Source organism: Suillus subalutaceus (assembly GCF_016647625.1).
Source record: "Suillus subalutaceus strain FC151 chromosome Unknown DFJ58scaffold_82, whole genome shotgun sequence".
Taxonomy (NCBI): Eukaryota; Fungi; Basidiomycota; class Agaricomycetes; order Boletales; family Suillaceae; genus Suillus; species Suillus subalutaceus.
The window spans coordinates 119,409-134,539 of record NW_024540331.1 but is presented as its reverse complement, the minus strand read 5'-3'; the positions used below and the strand labels follow the sequence as shown (position 1 = coordinate 134,539).

Genomic DNA, 15,131 nt, shown 5'->3' with positions numbered 1-15,131 from the left:
AGAACTAACCTGACCAGGAAAATTATTAGTGAGTGAGTGTAAATCTACACCACCCCACGAGTCGTTAGTAATTCTATCCGATGCCATATCATGATGATAATAGACTATGCAACTTGAACGTCTTGACCTCTCCCGCCCAAAATGACAGATTTCTGATCAATCAACGTGGGATCTCCTCGTCCATTCCACTTCTACAACAATTGAGTCTCGTACGACCATCCCCTCAATGATCATTCCCGCGTCTCACCTGCCCCTCCGAGTCATTCCATGCTACGTGCTGTACCCAAGGGCGCCTTTCTGCGTCCAGAGTCCGAGCCGCATCACGTTACTCAAGAAGGAACGACTGTCTTCCATTTATATGGCCCGGGTAGGGAGGCTGGATTTCGAGAGGTGCGCGGTTCAGGTGGAGCGCAAAGACTAGTTGTAAACATCCCCAGTCATAGTCGGACGGTCTTGATGATTAACGTTTCTAATCGAACATGCATAGGTCACGTTGAAAACGCGTCTTATTTTGCATTATCAATTTCTATTATTTCAAAAAGAATGGAAAATGAGGGCAGCGGCTGCGCATCAGGTCTTTTGAGCCCGGGATGCAGATAGATGCAGATGCAGAATCCAGAGAGAATGCGGAAGGCAGACACGCGGGCAACGGGTGTGTAAGCCTAAAGGATTAGTGTTGTTTGGAAGCAAAGGACCGCTCGGTACCGCAATTCGAACTAGTCTGACAGCTTGGCGTTGTCCGTCAAATCAAGCATTTACATAATCGCATGCTCCACGAAGGAAAGCATGTTCGTCCACACTTTGCGGTCATTTGGTTCAATTTTCTTTGCGCGACTTACTCGAGAGTCGAGTCTTGTTCTCTGGCCAATTTCTGCACATGATTTCGAATTCGTGACTGCCAAGAATTGGCCTGTCAGGCGATACGCCCATCTTCGGATTCGACCCTATTAATATTGTACTTCGACTCTCTTGTGCGTGCCTGGCACTGCCTGTACCCTGATGGCAACAGATAAGGTTATATGGTGCCGGTAAACGTTGATGGTAGCTCAAGGCAAGTATAGATCGTCTCAGTCGTTCAACACTAGGGCCCTTAGTATCCCATTCTTCCCCCTCCATGTCCATCACACCCCAAAACACACAATGCGCGTCATATCGACCAGACTGCCAGTGTTCCACTCCTGTCGATACCAACTGCGAGTAAGTGGCAAGCTAGACGAAGTGAAGTGTATCACCCATAGACTTACAGGAATGGCACAAAGTTGCATAAAAAAATGGAGGAACCTGCCGTATTCATCGAGGAAGGGCTTGCTAATATGTGAGTAGAACCAATCAGCACGGCATCGATGTCTGACCATATTGTGTCGAAGGTCCAATACCCTAGAGCAGATCCTTGATGTCCTTCGAAAGTCTACTATTGCGGAACATAGCAAAGACGTCGATTCAAACTTCTGGGAGACGTACAAGAAAGTTTCTACTGAGTACGATGACGACTTCCTCGTGCGGGCGAATGATGATATGGGTATTATCTTGACTTTTGTGCGTTCTTGTCTAAATCTGTCAATACACACCTGACATGCGAACTAGGCTGGTTTATTCTCAGCTGTCAACTCTGCTTTCATCATCGGAATGCAGCCAAATCCAGGAGACACTACGAATGCTCTCTTGCTGCAACTGATCTCGATCATGGCTGGCGGCCCAATGCTGTCCGTGACATCAGCAATCTTTCCTCAACTACGAGCTTTTCTTCTTCAACTGTCTGGATGCAAGCGCTTGGCTATGCTAGCCTTGCATCTAGTGTCTTGGCTGCATTTGGGGCTGTGCTGGGAAAACAATGGCTTAACTCGTACAAGGCAGCTTGCCGACGTGGATCTCTGGAGGAACGTTGCATAGAGAGACAGATCAAACTAGATGGGTTAGAGTATTATCACCTCCGGACCATCTTGCAGGCATTCCTTATCCTCCTCCAGATCTCGCTGCTTCTGTTCGGGTTATCGCTCAGCGCCAACATATGGATAGAGCAAACGACGATATCCAGTGTCATCATCTGCTTCACAACTATCGGCATCCTCCTTTATGGTCTTACAATCTCTGTGTCAGTGTGGCGTCCGGACAGTCCTTCCAAACCCCAGGATCAGAGCTAGCTAGAACTATCTGCAAAGCATTCATTTCAGTGAGATCAACATTAAATCCTCACATATTCAGCAAATCTTCCGCTGTTTGCTGGGTACTCGAGACGTCAACGAACCCAGAAGTCGTCGAGGCTGCTGCTGCGATGGTACCTCTCGTACAATGGTCGCCAGAGCTTGATGCTTCAGCAGCATATGCACGTTTACGTGATAACTTCTGGTCGTGTCGCGACAGGGAAGAGCTATTTGTCAAGTGCGGGAAGGCCATGGCCCATCTTTGCAGCCTGCTGGTGAAAATCAATCCAGTCCTTCTTCAGAAACCATGGAGTACTTTGCATTGTTGGGGAGGCAAGAGTCGTTTCATTCGCGATGCTTTCATGGATGGCCGTCTCGCCTTTGATCAGCTTCAGAATACACAGCATGATTATGCTCGACGGAAGCATAAGGCTGATACACGCACCGCTCTGAGAACGTTGGTCGTCCATGGACTGCGTTACCGTCTCTCACTTCCGGACGATGAAGAGTTGATTTGGGATGGTGATCTGCGTTGGCATCACAGTGACGGGCTGATGCCCAGTTGTGAAGAGTTTGACTGGCTCGTGGACTACCTGGTGGATGAAGCTGGCAAAAAGGCAGACGATGAAACTGAAGCTGATGCTCTGCTCACGCTGAGTGCCATGCGTGGGCTAGGAAGCTCCACCAAGCGCCGTTCCTATATCAAGGCACTTATCCGTTGTATGGGCCGCACCAGACTTCCACACGTCCGACATGCTGCACTGCGAGCTGTTTCTGACGCTCGAGGAGACCTGGCTTCCATCACAAATGAGTCGACGTCACAGGATATCGACACAAAACTCCTAGATGAGCTTTCTCGGGCTCTTTTCACCGCTGTCTGTCCAAATCATAGCCAGACAATCCAACACAAACGCGACAACCATTTTCATGAGCATCGAGATGATTGCTACTTCCGCCTCATCTTTTCCCTATCAAATCATCACGAGTGGCGTCAACGTCTGACCCTCGATGGCCATTTTGAGCGGTGTATTTCTTTAATCGACGAAGCTCTTGAATGCGAGTCTTGGACTCTCGGATGTTACCTTGTAGGGATCTTGGCGTGCATCGATCCCTCAGACAAGGTCCTTCACTTCAGCGATGCCCGGGAGAAGTGGCAGACACTCATCAGGAAATCATGGAAGCGCGCACACGAGTTCATATGGCACCACAGCAACTACGCCGAGGCACTACCAGCCCTCGTGATGGCGACCGTGACGATGCAGAATTTTCCGGGCTCAGATAATCGTGTTCCGAGCGATGAGTTAAAAGAGATCGCTGGAAACGTGGATCAGTGTCTAGCTCAGCTTAAGCAGAGACGAGCAACCCTTGTGAATGGTCAGGCAGACAGTCATTTTGATGCTGCCATATCGTCTGTGCAGGGCTTGCATGATGATGTGCGTTATATGATCGACCACTCGCACATTTTGCAGGGGCACGACGAGTCTTTTGGGGTCATGGTTTATTCAACGTCGTAGTAGTCATTATAACTTACTTCCAATTTCCGATGGGTAAACGAATGAATAATATATTTGGCTCGAGCGTGACAACAGTCTAGGACCCATCGTCGTACAAGGGCGTGAGGATAAGATACCCGCGTTATCAGAAAAAGGGCACTGCAGACCTACCGAAAACCTCCCTGATATGGTCAATAGTTTGTCGTCAAGGAGAGGGGAGGTCTCGTCGTAGGGTTGCCTGTTGTGCGCACGACAGATAGCCAGAAAAGCTGGGCGGAGAGCGAGAATAGGGTGGGTGCCCTCAAAAGCATCGCAACCAAAACGACACCAGGGTAGGGTATCACGAAAATGACGATGCCGCATGGCTCCAGCGTGGTGTCAGGTTGCGAGGACCACTGTACAGCAGCAAAGAATGAGGTAGACAAAACCTGATTGGCCGGGCAGAAAGAGTCACTGGACACATAGTAAGCACCCTGAAGACGAAATAATAATAATAAAAGATAGGTTACATTCAATGAAACAACAAAAAGGCGCAAAGAGAGTACATTCATCCATAGCATATGTTGCCAAGGGTGCACAAGGGAGAACCCGCTGCTATGTTGCGTTGTAGTGGCCAGGTGATCCACATAATCGGTAGTGACTAGTGACTGTCCATATGAGCAGCAGTCCACAATAAGGAGGGAGTGAGCAGGGCAAATAGCCACCGGTATAAGGAACGTGTTTTTTTTCGTCGAGAATGCAGCAGTAAGACCAGAAGTACTGAAGGGATGACAAGGAGAGAAAATAGATTTCCGCCCTGGCGGCGGGCGCGTTGCACGAGTCTAGAAATGGTAAGCGTTGCAAACTCGCATCATAGTATGATTAATATTTGGGAAGTCGGAGTCGAAGCCAAAGAGTTGTGAGTCGGGGTCTTGATTACTTGCCGTCAACGGCAGGCGTGTTGTGGCAGTGATTAGCCTATGACCACTGCTAACTGTCTTGCATTTAAATCGCATTTCTCAGGGACCTCCACCTCATCGATCTAGACTCCATAGCAATGGCGACCCAACCTTCTCGCAAGGCCATACTAAGCCTCTACGCATCCACTTTGCGGACAGCCAAATCGTTCAGTTCGTACAACTTCCGCAACTACTTTGTCTCGAGAACGCAGGACACATTCCGTGGGATGCAAGTATGTTTAGACTTTATAATTCGACAATGATAGTATTATAATGTTATTGACTTACTAATTAGGCGGAACAAGACTCTACAACGCTTTCACAAGCATATGATAAGGCTGTAAAAGAGCTTGCGATATTGAGACGCAGTGCGGTCCTTAATCAATTGTATGGTGGTTCGCGGTTGGCAGTCGAAGAACAGAATGACGTCCATACCAGAGAAGATACGTGAACGAAGATACCAGACACTTCGATGATGAAAGCAAAGTAGAGATCATGTTCAATTTTATGTTTACCGTCTCAGCCCCCGAATCAGAACGTTATTCACCTGGATGCGACACGTTGAGGGCTAATGCCAATGTGTACTGTATCATGATCTGCAGAAGGCAACGTAGATTGTTGTATCACGATGATTTTTTGTCGCCCACAGTACTTGAGTTTGAGGAGGTAGAAGATCCGTTCCATGGCCACCTAACATACCTTGACCAACTTGAACCAGACTGCGATGAACTTTGAAGTGTTTGGTCTTCAACGACTGGCAGCACGTTGGGGGTCGAGACACCCTTGACAATATTCGTGTTCAAGTCCCTCCGTGATACAGCGTCTTCAGTCTCTTTCCACTGCTTTTCCGCATCTTTCAGACGGTCCTCAAACTCTTTTCGCTCCCTACCCGCACGAGCTTCTCGGTGTGCCTGTATCTCGTCAATCTGTCTCGTTTGTCTCGTTTCATCACCGACGTTCGAGCTCATTGCGTAGGTTCCTGCACAGACAGCGGCGATAGTTGCACCTTGAGCGATGACGCGAACACGTAGCCAGTTATTCAGAGATTGGGAGTCGCCTCGTCTCATTTTGACTGCTGCCATTATCAGTGCACCGCATGTCACAAGGGTACCTGCAGACACACCATAGACGGTCAAAATCAATATTCAATTTTGGAGGGGCACAATCGTACGAACCGATAGGGACTAATGGTTGCTCCCTAAATTTTCTCCAAGCCTTCTCCTGGTAGGACTCTCCTGTGTGAAGACTCGGTGTGGTTGGAACAGCAGCGGGAGAGGTGGACATCCTGAATGACGTGTATCATAGAACAAACAGCTTGGTTGATTTCCCTGCACTGTGCACAGTGCAGGACAACTATGGAAGACAGGACGGCCGCGCTCACTTAGTCATGTCACAAACACATATAAGGCAATAGGACTCCGTATACTTCGAACTGAAATAAATAAGTTATTTACAAGTACTAGTACCAACCTCACATGACTGGAAAACGTGGCACTTTTTCCTCGACTTACGTAATCTGTCGAGGAAAAAGTGCCACGTTTTCCGGTCAGGTGACATTGTTGCAAGTCAGGTGAAAAATTGGTCAGGAGACAATGAGCCAATGAAAATGTGAGTTTGTGACCAAGCTTCTTTAGTATATTATATATATTTTCTGACTTGGAAGAGGCAGACGCAGTCTATTAAAACTTTCGTATCAAGGTCCGTCAAAATGTCTCCTAAGCATATACCTCCAATCCAAATCCTGGCCACTTGCAGTAATAGTTACAAACATGCTTCGTCTCAAAGTCATCCACCATGCTTGCGATGTTTCCATCACCAAAATGATCGTTTCCATCACCGACCGAACTAGACAAGCAACTGTGATGAGCAAATGTCGCAATTAATACTAGCTGAAAATAAACACACCGGTGGGTCAATATTTGAGGATCGGTCAAAAGCGCTGTGCTGCCTTGATAATCAGAAACAAAGGCTAGACCGTCTGTCTTCGCATACTGAATGTGCTGAGTGAAAGCAAGAAAGACGGCTAGGTCATAGCCATATTCATCGTCATCAAGTGACGGTTCGCAGTCCTTATTATGGATAAACTTGGTAAATGTCTGATTACCAGGACTGTCGAATGTCACTGGCTCCTCAAGGAGATACACCGCTGAAAACGTCCCTGCCTTAACGTCTGCTGTGGGAGCTTGATTGGATGTCCCCTGAGCGTTCGACAAGTGATGAGAAAATGCTAAAGCAATCCCTGCATCCACAAAGCGCACGCGGGGTATTTGGAAAGATGGAGGACTTGATGCTGCATCGATACAGTGATCGATGTATTCATAAGTAAAGTTAAGGAGTGATTTCGCCCAGTACAACACGTTACTTTCATTTAAGAGCTTTTGGAGCTCATCTGCTAATGCATAACGTGCGATCTTGAGGGTGTTGGATCCAGCAGCAGCGCCGGTGTGAGAGGAAGGTCTGTAGAATGGCCGCTTAACGATGACATCCTGCTGAGTGCGGGATCCAAGGCCACTGGAGGACAGAGGGGATAGTGTTAGCCACCCTGGATGTGCTGTCTTGAAAGCACCAATCCCAATCATGCTGCGAAGGGGGACATCGATAGTGAGTTGGCCAATAGATGAATTGGAGATGTCAAGTTCAAATGAACGGTGTTGAGGAGTCTTCAAGATATCAGCTAGTGGACGCACAGGGATTTGATGGAATTGGATGTCCTCATTGCGTAGATCATAAACTAAACTCAATGCGCATTTAGATTCTAGAAATTAAGATGAGAATGAACTCTTACCTTTAGGTGCGCGTGCAGCATCCATGCTACCCTCCATTTTTCAAGGCCTCTTTGAGATCATCACGGTCAGGGAGGCGAAATACATGCGCCAGCTTCTTACGGGGAGGCGAGACAGTACTACTTGTGGAGTCACTCTCGCCTCGAACATGAGCTCGCTTTGCTGATGTGCGCATCTGAGTGGGTGCTGTGAGCCGTCAAACAACTGAGTAATGGTAGGATCACATACCACAGTAGATAGACTATATGGAGGTTCCATGTCATTACCAAAAGGGTCGTCGTCTTCTTCAAGTTGCCCAGCAAAAGGGTCTGGGTCTTCATAGTCGTCCAAGTCAGTACCGACAGCATGAGGGTCTTGATCTTCAATATCAGTGTGGATGGATCGGCGTCGTTGAAGCTGTTCATGCAAGGTTTCCTAAGAAAACTATGAGTTAGTTGATGCGCAACACCTTGAACAAGTGAAATCTTACCTCTTCTTCAGTTCTTTCGAGCCATTCCTCATACTCACTCCACTGCGCTGCAGGCACAACAACCATGAGCGAGAATTTCTTAGTCTTGAAAGTCGTCGTCTTCGGCGCATGTCGAGATTGGACCAAGCACTGAGCCAAAAAGTATGGAATGGCGGGCAAATGCCCAGATAGGTCAACCCAGGCAGCATCTCGGACGACAAATTCATGAGAGCGCCATGGAAATCCCCTTCCGAATGTGAGGATTTTGGGTAGAATGGTATCGAATGCAATCGCTATGAGACTAGGGGCGTCCAAGCGAGCATCAATATCCTTCTTTCCTTCACATATATTCTGGTATGCGCATTAGAAATATAAGAACACAAGAGAGATAGAAAAAATCATACCCCGAAGTTGATACCACGTCCGCTTTTCTTCCGTGAGTTTCCCTCATACACAGCTGTTATCTCTAATGTGATAGTCTCTGCAGGGGGTGGAGCATATGCTAGTTTAGCCCATCGCTCACGCTCCAAACTATATTGAGCATGGTGCGCCGAGTACCCTGTGGGACCAGGTACCCTGTTCTGGCTGGAACTGACTGGTGGTTGTTGCCACGATAAAGGCACGGCAATATCTGGGCCTGGAAGGCGGCCCATATGCATAGCGCTACTTGAGGGCTGAGATAGGAAAGGAACCACACGAGGAGGGTTGATAGTAGCTAAGAAATTCCGCCATTGAGATGTAATTACAAGTTCTAAGTAGAGAAATGGGACTTACATCTGCGCTGTGCAGCATTTACACTTTGCCGTATGACGTCAGGATCAGGGAGTGATTGTGCAGCTAAATATAATCAATTGCGTCATTGACCAAAAATTACATAGGAAATTTAAGTGTACTTACAAGAAGGGCGAACTGAAGAGGGTCGGACTGATGTCGAAAGCTTCTGTGCATATCGCAAGTAACATGCCCTACAGATGAAGCGACCAGGCTGGCTAGGCACAATAGTGGCAATGTAATGATATGGAGCGCCTTTCAGGATAATGCTACCACAAGCAGGTTGACCACAGATACGATCCTCCTTGGCAATAGCATCCTCAGTGAACTGAGATACAAGTTCCATGTTGGATATAATGGCAGTGGCAGTAAGTACTTGTGCGATGAGGAGGAATGCTGTTAGAAAAATGGCCCTATGACACTTGAGTGACGGACTTATATATTGGACCATCCAGTACAACTCACCGCTTGCGTCTAAGTTGAGGTTTATCCCGCAGCACTGAGGTGCATCTAGTAAGTTGAGAGTTGCCGAATTCTCCATGTTGGATAGGTAGGATCAGAGTCACCATGATTATGGTTACATTCAGTTGGTATCCAGCCAAAATGGACTTGAACAGTGCATCGAGCATCCAGCGTGTTGATGTGTTGGACTTTTGTATTGGACTTCATTATTCTATAACCTTACACACCCGGGCTCAGTACAGCTGCGGACTTGTTCATGTCGGACTTTTGTTCATGTCGGGCTCAGCCGCCATTTGTCGTGTCCAAACTGTAAGTGTTGTGTTCAGACAGTGTTGTGTTTCAGTCTGCAAGACGTGCCTTGACTATAATCTTGCTATATCTTGCTGTTGTTCAACCACCTCTTATCTAAGATCTTGGTGTTCAAGTTAGTATTCAATGTGCCTGCATGACCGACTCTTATTGAGATGTTTAGTTTGCCTGTTTTATTGAAGTCTTCAGTGCAGCGCTCAGTGTGCTATTGGTGTTCAGTGTGCTTGTCTCTGATTGGTGGGTGTTCAGTGGCCTATGTGCCTATTCAGTGCTCCTATCTCTGACTCTGATTTGTGGGTATTCAGTGCGCCTATCTCTAACTCTTATTGAGGTGTTTGGCGCACCTTAGTGCACTCTTCTCTCATTGATGTTCAGTGCGCTCTTCTCTTATTGGTCTTCAGTACTCCTATTCAGCTGACTCTTATCTCTACCAGTACTCGCATTTGAGTTTTTAAACACTGGCTATATGGTGACCGCCACTTGTACTGCTATGCCTAACCAGAACAAGCCAACCCGTACGTATTTCTGTATGTGTAGTCTACAGGCTGACATAACTTAACTTATGATATCAGCGCCTCTTGAGGAGATCACTCCGCATATCCTTAGGTACTGGAAAGCTCGTCAAACTGACAAGAAGATTGTAGAGAATTTGCGGAACCACTATGATACATCTCGCTATGGACTAGGGTCAGTCAATTTCCGTTGATTAGTACTGCTTTCCTAATGTTTGTGGGAAGGATCACGAAGTTCAAAGAGATACGCAACGAAATGGGTCTTTTGCGTACCCGCAAGCAGAACCACTCCATTGATTCCATCCGCGAAGCTATGATCGAGCTCCGCCAGGCATACCCAAATGCTGGTGCGCGGGAAATGGTAATTTTGCTATTTCACGAAAAGGAAATGAACGTGTCGAGGTAACTCATTCAATTACCATTGTTCTGTAAGGGATCTGACTAGCTATCATATAGAAATCTGGTGATATCATACTGTGCCGCCTATGAAGCAGACCTTGTACGTCAACGCAAAGCTGGTCGCCTTAAGCGCAGGCGGTTCTGGGCTGCTGGCGTCAATGATATAATTGCCGTTGACCAGCACGATAAGTGGCTTCGATTCGGTCTTGGATTGCATACTGGGGTAGAGCCATTCTCCGGCCGTATAATGTGGATTCGGGTATGGCATTCGAACCGCAACCCTCAACTCATTCTCACATACTATCTCGATACCATCGAGAAACTGGGCCGTAAGTTTATTCAAATAACTATCTATTGCACTCTTTACTTATTCAAGTTGCCCTACCTGCGTATGACAGACATTCCGATGGTGACTCAGAGCGATCCTGGCACTGAAAACTACGGAATCGCCAATGCACATACCATGCTGCGCCAAATGTACGATCCAGCACTGCAAGGTACATTACAACACCGTTGGATGCGGTCAAAGAAGAATGTGAAACCGGAGATCACCTGGTCACAGTTACGGCGTCGGTTTACCCCTGGTTTTGAAACGCTTCTGGACGAAGGAGTGGAGAATGGCTGGTACGATAGTGACAACACCCTTCAGGTGTAAGTGACCTTCGCTCTAGTTCTCTGACAATTTAAGTTTGCTTACAGTTGCGCATTTAGCATGATCTTCCGTTGGGTCTTATTCCATGGTTACAGTGCGAGCTCGACAGGTATCAGGACCGTGTTAACAACACCCTCAAGAGGCCAGATCGTAACAAGGTATTTCAATTAGTTTTCATTTACATTCATTTAGCACTTACAATTGCATTTTAGGTGCTGCCGCACGGCGTACCTAATCTAATATACGAGTCTGCAGAAGATTTTGGAGCTTTAGACTTCAAGGTATATTTATTTGAATGCGCATTGTAATTAACTGGCTTATCATTGTACTAGGTATCAGTCAATCAAGATGCTATTGACCACGTCCGCAATATCTATGTGAAACCCGACCATCCTGTCTTTGATTTGGTTCCCAAACCACTCAATGATCTTATTCAAGACTGTTATGATGATTTAGGCCGTCCTCCAGTCACTCGCCAGTCCGCATGGACAATTTACTTAGCTTTGTATCATTCTATTCAGCACGCTGCACAGACACCAGCCGTTGTCGATTCTCTTACAGATGTCATCACCAACTCGGACGAAGAGCCTTTGCCTCTCCTTGACAACCAAAAGGACCTGTTTTTTCATGGGGATACTGATAGTGCTTACTACATGGGTGGTATTCACGGCGGACATGGTCTCAGTATGTTTTTCTCAATTTGAATTAACTTTGTTTTAAATTATTGTACAACAGATGCATCCGATCATCGCCGGCTGGATGAACTGGCTGAACTGGATGAACCAGGTGCCGACTTACTCCCTACAGCTCCGATCATAGAAGAGGAGGGTTTGGTTATTACAGGATTCTCTGATGAGGAGGACAATGACGAAACATATGTTTGGTAGCTTACTGTAGAGTTCATTTTTTTGTGTTCTTGTTTTTGTGTTCTTGTTTTTGTCGTCCTTTGGACTATAGTAATATGGCGCTTGGCCACACATTGATTAAAAAATTTGAGTGGGCACAGGTGTACGGAGTCCCTGCATCACACCTGCCTAGTATGGGGTGTTGTCACGCTATGTAACGAGCGCGGCCGTCCTGTCTTCCATAGACAACAGATATGATGATGTAAGCAGTTTCTGTTATACCGTTACGACTCGAACTTAGTACTACGAGTAGTAAGGTTAACATGAACACCCAACTAATACCAGTTTCCGAGATCGACGAACCACTTATCTGGGTCCTCAGGACGACTCCGGGTTTTGTCCATCTTGATCATGAAAGACATTGTGATACTCGTTCAGTAATAGTAAGCCCTCGGTTGAACTTCATCATGATGACAATGGGCTTCAGCGGCACTCCTTGGCACTTGCAGCCTATCAAAGTATCATTGCGACTTTAACATGTTCCTTTTCTATTCCATAGGACTTTTGGCAGCTGGTGAGGTGTAAAGCACCACGCTCGTTTTGTCGCGTTTATTTGTCTGCTGGTAAATGACCTGTTGTCGCGACGTGCTTTGATTGTGCCACACAAGATCCTTCAAAGCGTCATCGTTTTTACCACCCACATTTTATAGGCAGATGCAGCGAAACAATCCTACCTGTGACATTGTTCGGTCGTCTTGGTTGCGCTATGGGTGTTTTAAGATAATCACAAAATGGTAGGTCTATAACCCGTCATTTAAATATCTACCGTGGTTCTACCAACAAGCCATCAGTACACCGATCTCTCGCTCATTAACAGCATTCTCTGTCTTGTCCTCATACTGATCATCACCATGTTAACTGGCGATCGCCTCTGTCTTGGCCCAAAGGTCACTCTGAAGTTGACTACTCTTCCATCTCCATCAGAACCACAACTAGTGTACTCGGGGTCATGTACATCTGGGCCATCACGTCCTCAGGATGCGGTCCCTGTCAAAATCGACATTTCCCCCCGCGAAGAACAGCACACCGAGCGCCTCCAGGACTCCAGCTCTTTTGGAAGTTCTGCCTCAGCACTTCCCCCACGAGAGAAATTGGCAAGCCTTACAAATGCACTTCAAAAACCCTGGGCTGGTTCTTATGCACCTGATATTACGCCTCTGCCTATCGCCGTCCCTCCCGTGGAGTCACGGTCCGGTGTCTCAGAGGATATTAACCTGGCGAATCTCTCTCGTGGACTTCAACATCCTTCTGACTGCAAGCCGATCGGCCCTTCTCCAGTTCCTGCTCGGGCTTCGATGCCATCCGTTCGAGGCCCCTTTCGTAAGTTATGCATGCTGCAACAAGGAGGTTTTGCTACGGCTTGGGCAGCTGAAGACATTTCATCGGGACGTTTGCTGTGTCTGAAGGTTTTTCGAAAAAAACGTCTCAAGTACAATCGTACAGAAGAGGGTCTTTTGAACGAGCTGGATGTCTACAAGCACATCGCGTCTGAGCAGGAGACTTGTCCTGCAGGAAAAATGTTCCTGATGGAACTAGAAATGTCTTTTCAAACAAGGCGTGACATCTGTTTCGCCATGGTATGTACTTCTCTCCTGCGAGCCTTTTCAGCTGTTTCACCTGTTGCGCATCTGCGTATTTCTAGGAATTGATGGCAAATGATTTACTTTATTATATGACTCGTGAATCGGCATACTGCGGCGCGAATGCTCGAAGGTGGAGTGCGCAGATAGTGAGTAATTATCTTTGCTAGAATTCAACGACTCACAACTCTGACTTGGAAGGCTCTTGGTATCAATGCTCTCCACTGTATGGGCATCATTCATCGAGACATCAAAGCTGAAAATATCTTAATCGATATACAAGAGAACGTGCGGATTGCTGATTTCGGCCTCTGTTATATGCACAATGAACCCTTGGATCGACGGATGGCATTATTCGTCGGACGTGACGGGAACCACCCAGTGTATGGCGCCCGAAATGCTGCACAACAGGAGAAATCCGCGTCCTACGAAATATGGAATCACCGTAGACTTGGTGGTCTTTTGGGTGCGTTCTTTATGAGCTTGTCTCTCCTAGCCATCAGGCAAGTTTCGTGTCTCATTTTGACACAACTTATTGATGTCTTCTTTCTCAGCCACTCTTTGCCACAGGGAAGGCTACAATTGATTATGTTACTTGGCACCGCAGACCATCCAACACGGTCAAGTTGTTCCCCGCATTTGAGCAAGCTTGATTCATCTGTCGCTAGTTTGGTTGCAGGGGTAAACCTTGTCATTACTCATTTTCTAACTCGACTGCTTATTAGCTGTGATAGTTGCTCAGACCTTTAGCCCTGATGCGATATGGGTTTGAAGACCTCACGATGCACGCATGGTTTGAGAACAATGACATGTCAGAATTTCATGACGCGCACGATCGTGGTTAGTGACATTTGATTTATCTCTGAACTTCGTGCTGATGCACTACCTATTGCAGCTCTTCGGCGTGTCGAATGGCCACATATGCGACCAAACTTGCAGGGACAGACCAAAGCAGCGGTGATCTTGACCCCTCTTACCGCTTGGCCTGGTGGTCGTCGGTCAAAACGCTTGCTAGATGTAGATTGGATGAACCCCAGCCGGTCTGGAGTTGTTTCTTAGTTCTTTTCATTACCGAGGTCATCATTTCGAGTTCTGCATTCCACTACGACCCCCATCAAGAATTTCTTGCTACAAATGATTCCTAAATGTACCTTCAGCGATGTAGACTCACCTTGTAGTCCCCGTCTTTTTGTTCTTTGCATACACCTTGCAACCAATGATATATATGTATGTCTCTTGAGCCACACGTTCCCTTCGGAAGTTCTATATCAGTTCTTCGGGCACAGCCGTAAGTGGACTATAGCTTAGCACTTAGCACTGGCCATCGACAACAGTGCTTTGGCAAACGTAGTTGAGGCCTGAGGCTGGCCGCATAGCAACTTGAGCTGTATGTAACTTCACTCGTCTTCAGCTTCCACCTCCGAGTCTATGTCCACTCCAGAGTCCAGACCAAAACGCAATCTGTCGAGTCTCGACACTACCGCAATTGTGACAAATGTGCAATCAACGCGACGTGTTATGCGCACAACTTCGAAGACTGCTTCTCCCTCTTCGTTTGCCTGGCTCTAGTACTTGCATAATATCTAGGACCTACTCATAATTTCGATACTGAGTGATCATTTTGACAACTTTCAGGAGCCTGTCTCGAAGAGTCCATCGGCGACTGAAGGCTTCGGCTCTCAGGACTTCTCCGAGTCAGGCTTGATACTACGGAATGACCATCTTCCGTGAATGCTTC

General features: G+C 47.0%; 7 protein-coding genes across 7 annotated transcripts; 4 read left to right on the top strand and 3 right to left on the bottom strand.

The window, feature by feature from the left end:
• Window positions 1–901: 901 nt before the first annotated feature.
• Window positions 902–1,792, top strand: DFJ58DRAFT_477554 (uncharacterized protein). Its single transcript, XM_041380576.1, has 4 exons — window positions 902–1,197; window positions 1,260–1,315; window positions 1,368–1,536; window positions 1,601–1,792. The coding sequence occupies exons 1-4, from the start codon at window positions 1,039–1,041 to the stop codon at window positions 1,673–1,675; spliced, it is 459 nt and encodes a 152-aa protein (XP_041241942.1). The 5' UTR covers window positions 902–1,038; the 3' UTR covers window positions 1,676–1,792.
• Window positions 1,793–3,136: 1,344 nt separating this feature from the next.
• On the bottom strand, window positions 3,137–4,195 carry DFJ58DRAFT_477597 (uncharacterized protein). Its single transcript, XM_041380577.1, has 5 exons — window positions 4,144–4,195; window positions 3,806–4,087; window positions 3,673–3,731; window positions 3,505–3,623; window positions 3,137–3,455 (listed from the first exon to the last, which is right to left on the bottom strand). The coding sequence occupies exons 2-5, from the start codon at window positions 3,995–3,997 to the stop codon at window positions 3,355–3,357; spliced, it is 471 nt and encodes a 156-aa protein (XP_041241941.1). The 5' UTR covers window positions 3,998–4,087; window positions 4,144–4,195; the 3' UTR covers window positions 3,137–3,354.
• Window positions 4,196–4,552: 357 nt separating this feature from the next.
• On the top strand, window positions 4,553–5,109 carry DFJ58DRAFT_477547 (uncharacterized protein). The gene is made up of 2 exons (XM_041380575.1): window positions 4,553–4,805; window positions 4,868–5,109. The coding sequence occupies exons 1-2, from the start codon at window positions 4,671–4,673 to the stop codon at window positions 5,021–5,023; spliced, it is 291 nt and encodes a 96-aa protein (XP_041241940.1). The 5' UTR covers window positions 4,553–4,670; the 3' UTR covers window positions 5,024–5,109.
• An 86-nt stretch (window positions 5,110–5,195) lies between these two features.
• DFJ58DRAFT_663094 (hypoxia induced protein conserved region-domain-containing protein) lies at window positions 5,196–5,856 on the bottom strand (the record flags this gene model as incomplete). The annotated part of the gene is made up of 2 exons (XM_041382333.1): window positions 5,196–5,683; window positions 5,748–5,856. 2 exons carry the CDS (start codon window positions 5,854–5,856, stop codon window positions 5,196–5,198), a joined length of 597 nt encoding a protein of 198 aa, XP_041241939.1.
• Window positions 5,857–6,287: 431 nt separating this feature from the next.
• On the bottom strand, window positions 6,288–9,143 carry DFJ58DRAFT_730029 (uncharacterized protein; the record flags this gene model as incomplete). Its single annotated transcript, XM_041385821.1, has 9 exons — window positions 6,288–6,417; window positions 6,478–7,308; window positions 7,388–7,530; window positions 7,584–7,769; window positions 7,825–8,154; window positions 8,208–8,518; window positions 8,578–8,640; window positions 8,701–8,987; window positions 9,040–9,143. The coding sequence occupies 9 exons, from the start codon at window positions 9,141–9,143 to the stop codon at window positions 6,288–6,290; spliced, it is 2,385 nt and encodes a 794-aa protein (XP_041241938.1).
• Window positions 9,144–9,835: 692 nt separating this feature from the next.
• DFJ58DRAFT_730028 (uncharacterized protein) lies at window positions 9,836–11,795 on the top strand (the record flags this gene model as incomplete). The annotated part of the gene is made up of 9 exons (XM_041385820.1): window positions 9,836–9,860; window positions 9,918–10,032; window positions 10,083–10,259; window positions 10,314–10,585; window positions 10,655–10,905; window positions 10,968–11,066; window positions 11,121–11,189; window positions 11,241–11,592; window positions 11,644–11,795. 9 exons carry the CDS (start codon window positions 9,836–9,838, stop codon window positions 11,793–11,795), a joined length of 1,512 nt encoding a protein of 503 aa, XP_041241937.1.
• A 797-nt stretch (window positions 11,796–12,592) lies between these two features.
• Window positions 12,593–14,639, top strand: DFJ58DRAFT_477535 (kinase-like domain-containing protein). The gene is made up of 6 exons (XM_041380574.1): window positions 12,593–13,390; window positions 13,456–13,542; window positions 13,595–13,896; window positions 13,948–14,074; window positions 14,128–14,233; window positions 14,289–14,639. Exons 1-6 carry the CDS (start codon window positions 12,665–12,667, stop codon window positions 14,450–14,452), a joined length of 1,512 nt encoding a protein of 503 aa, XP_041241936.1. The 5' UTR covers window positions 12,593–12,664; the 3' UTR covers window positions 14,453–14,639.
• The last annotated feature ends 492 nt before the right edge of the window (window positions 14,640–15,131 follow it).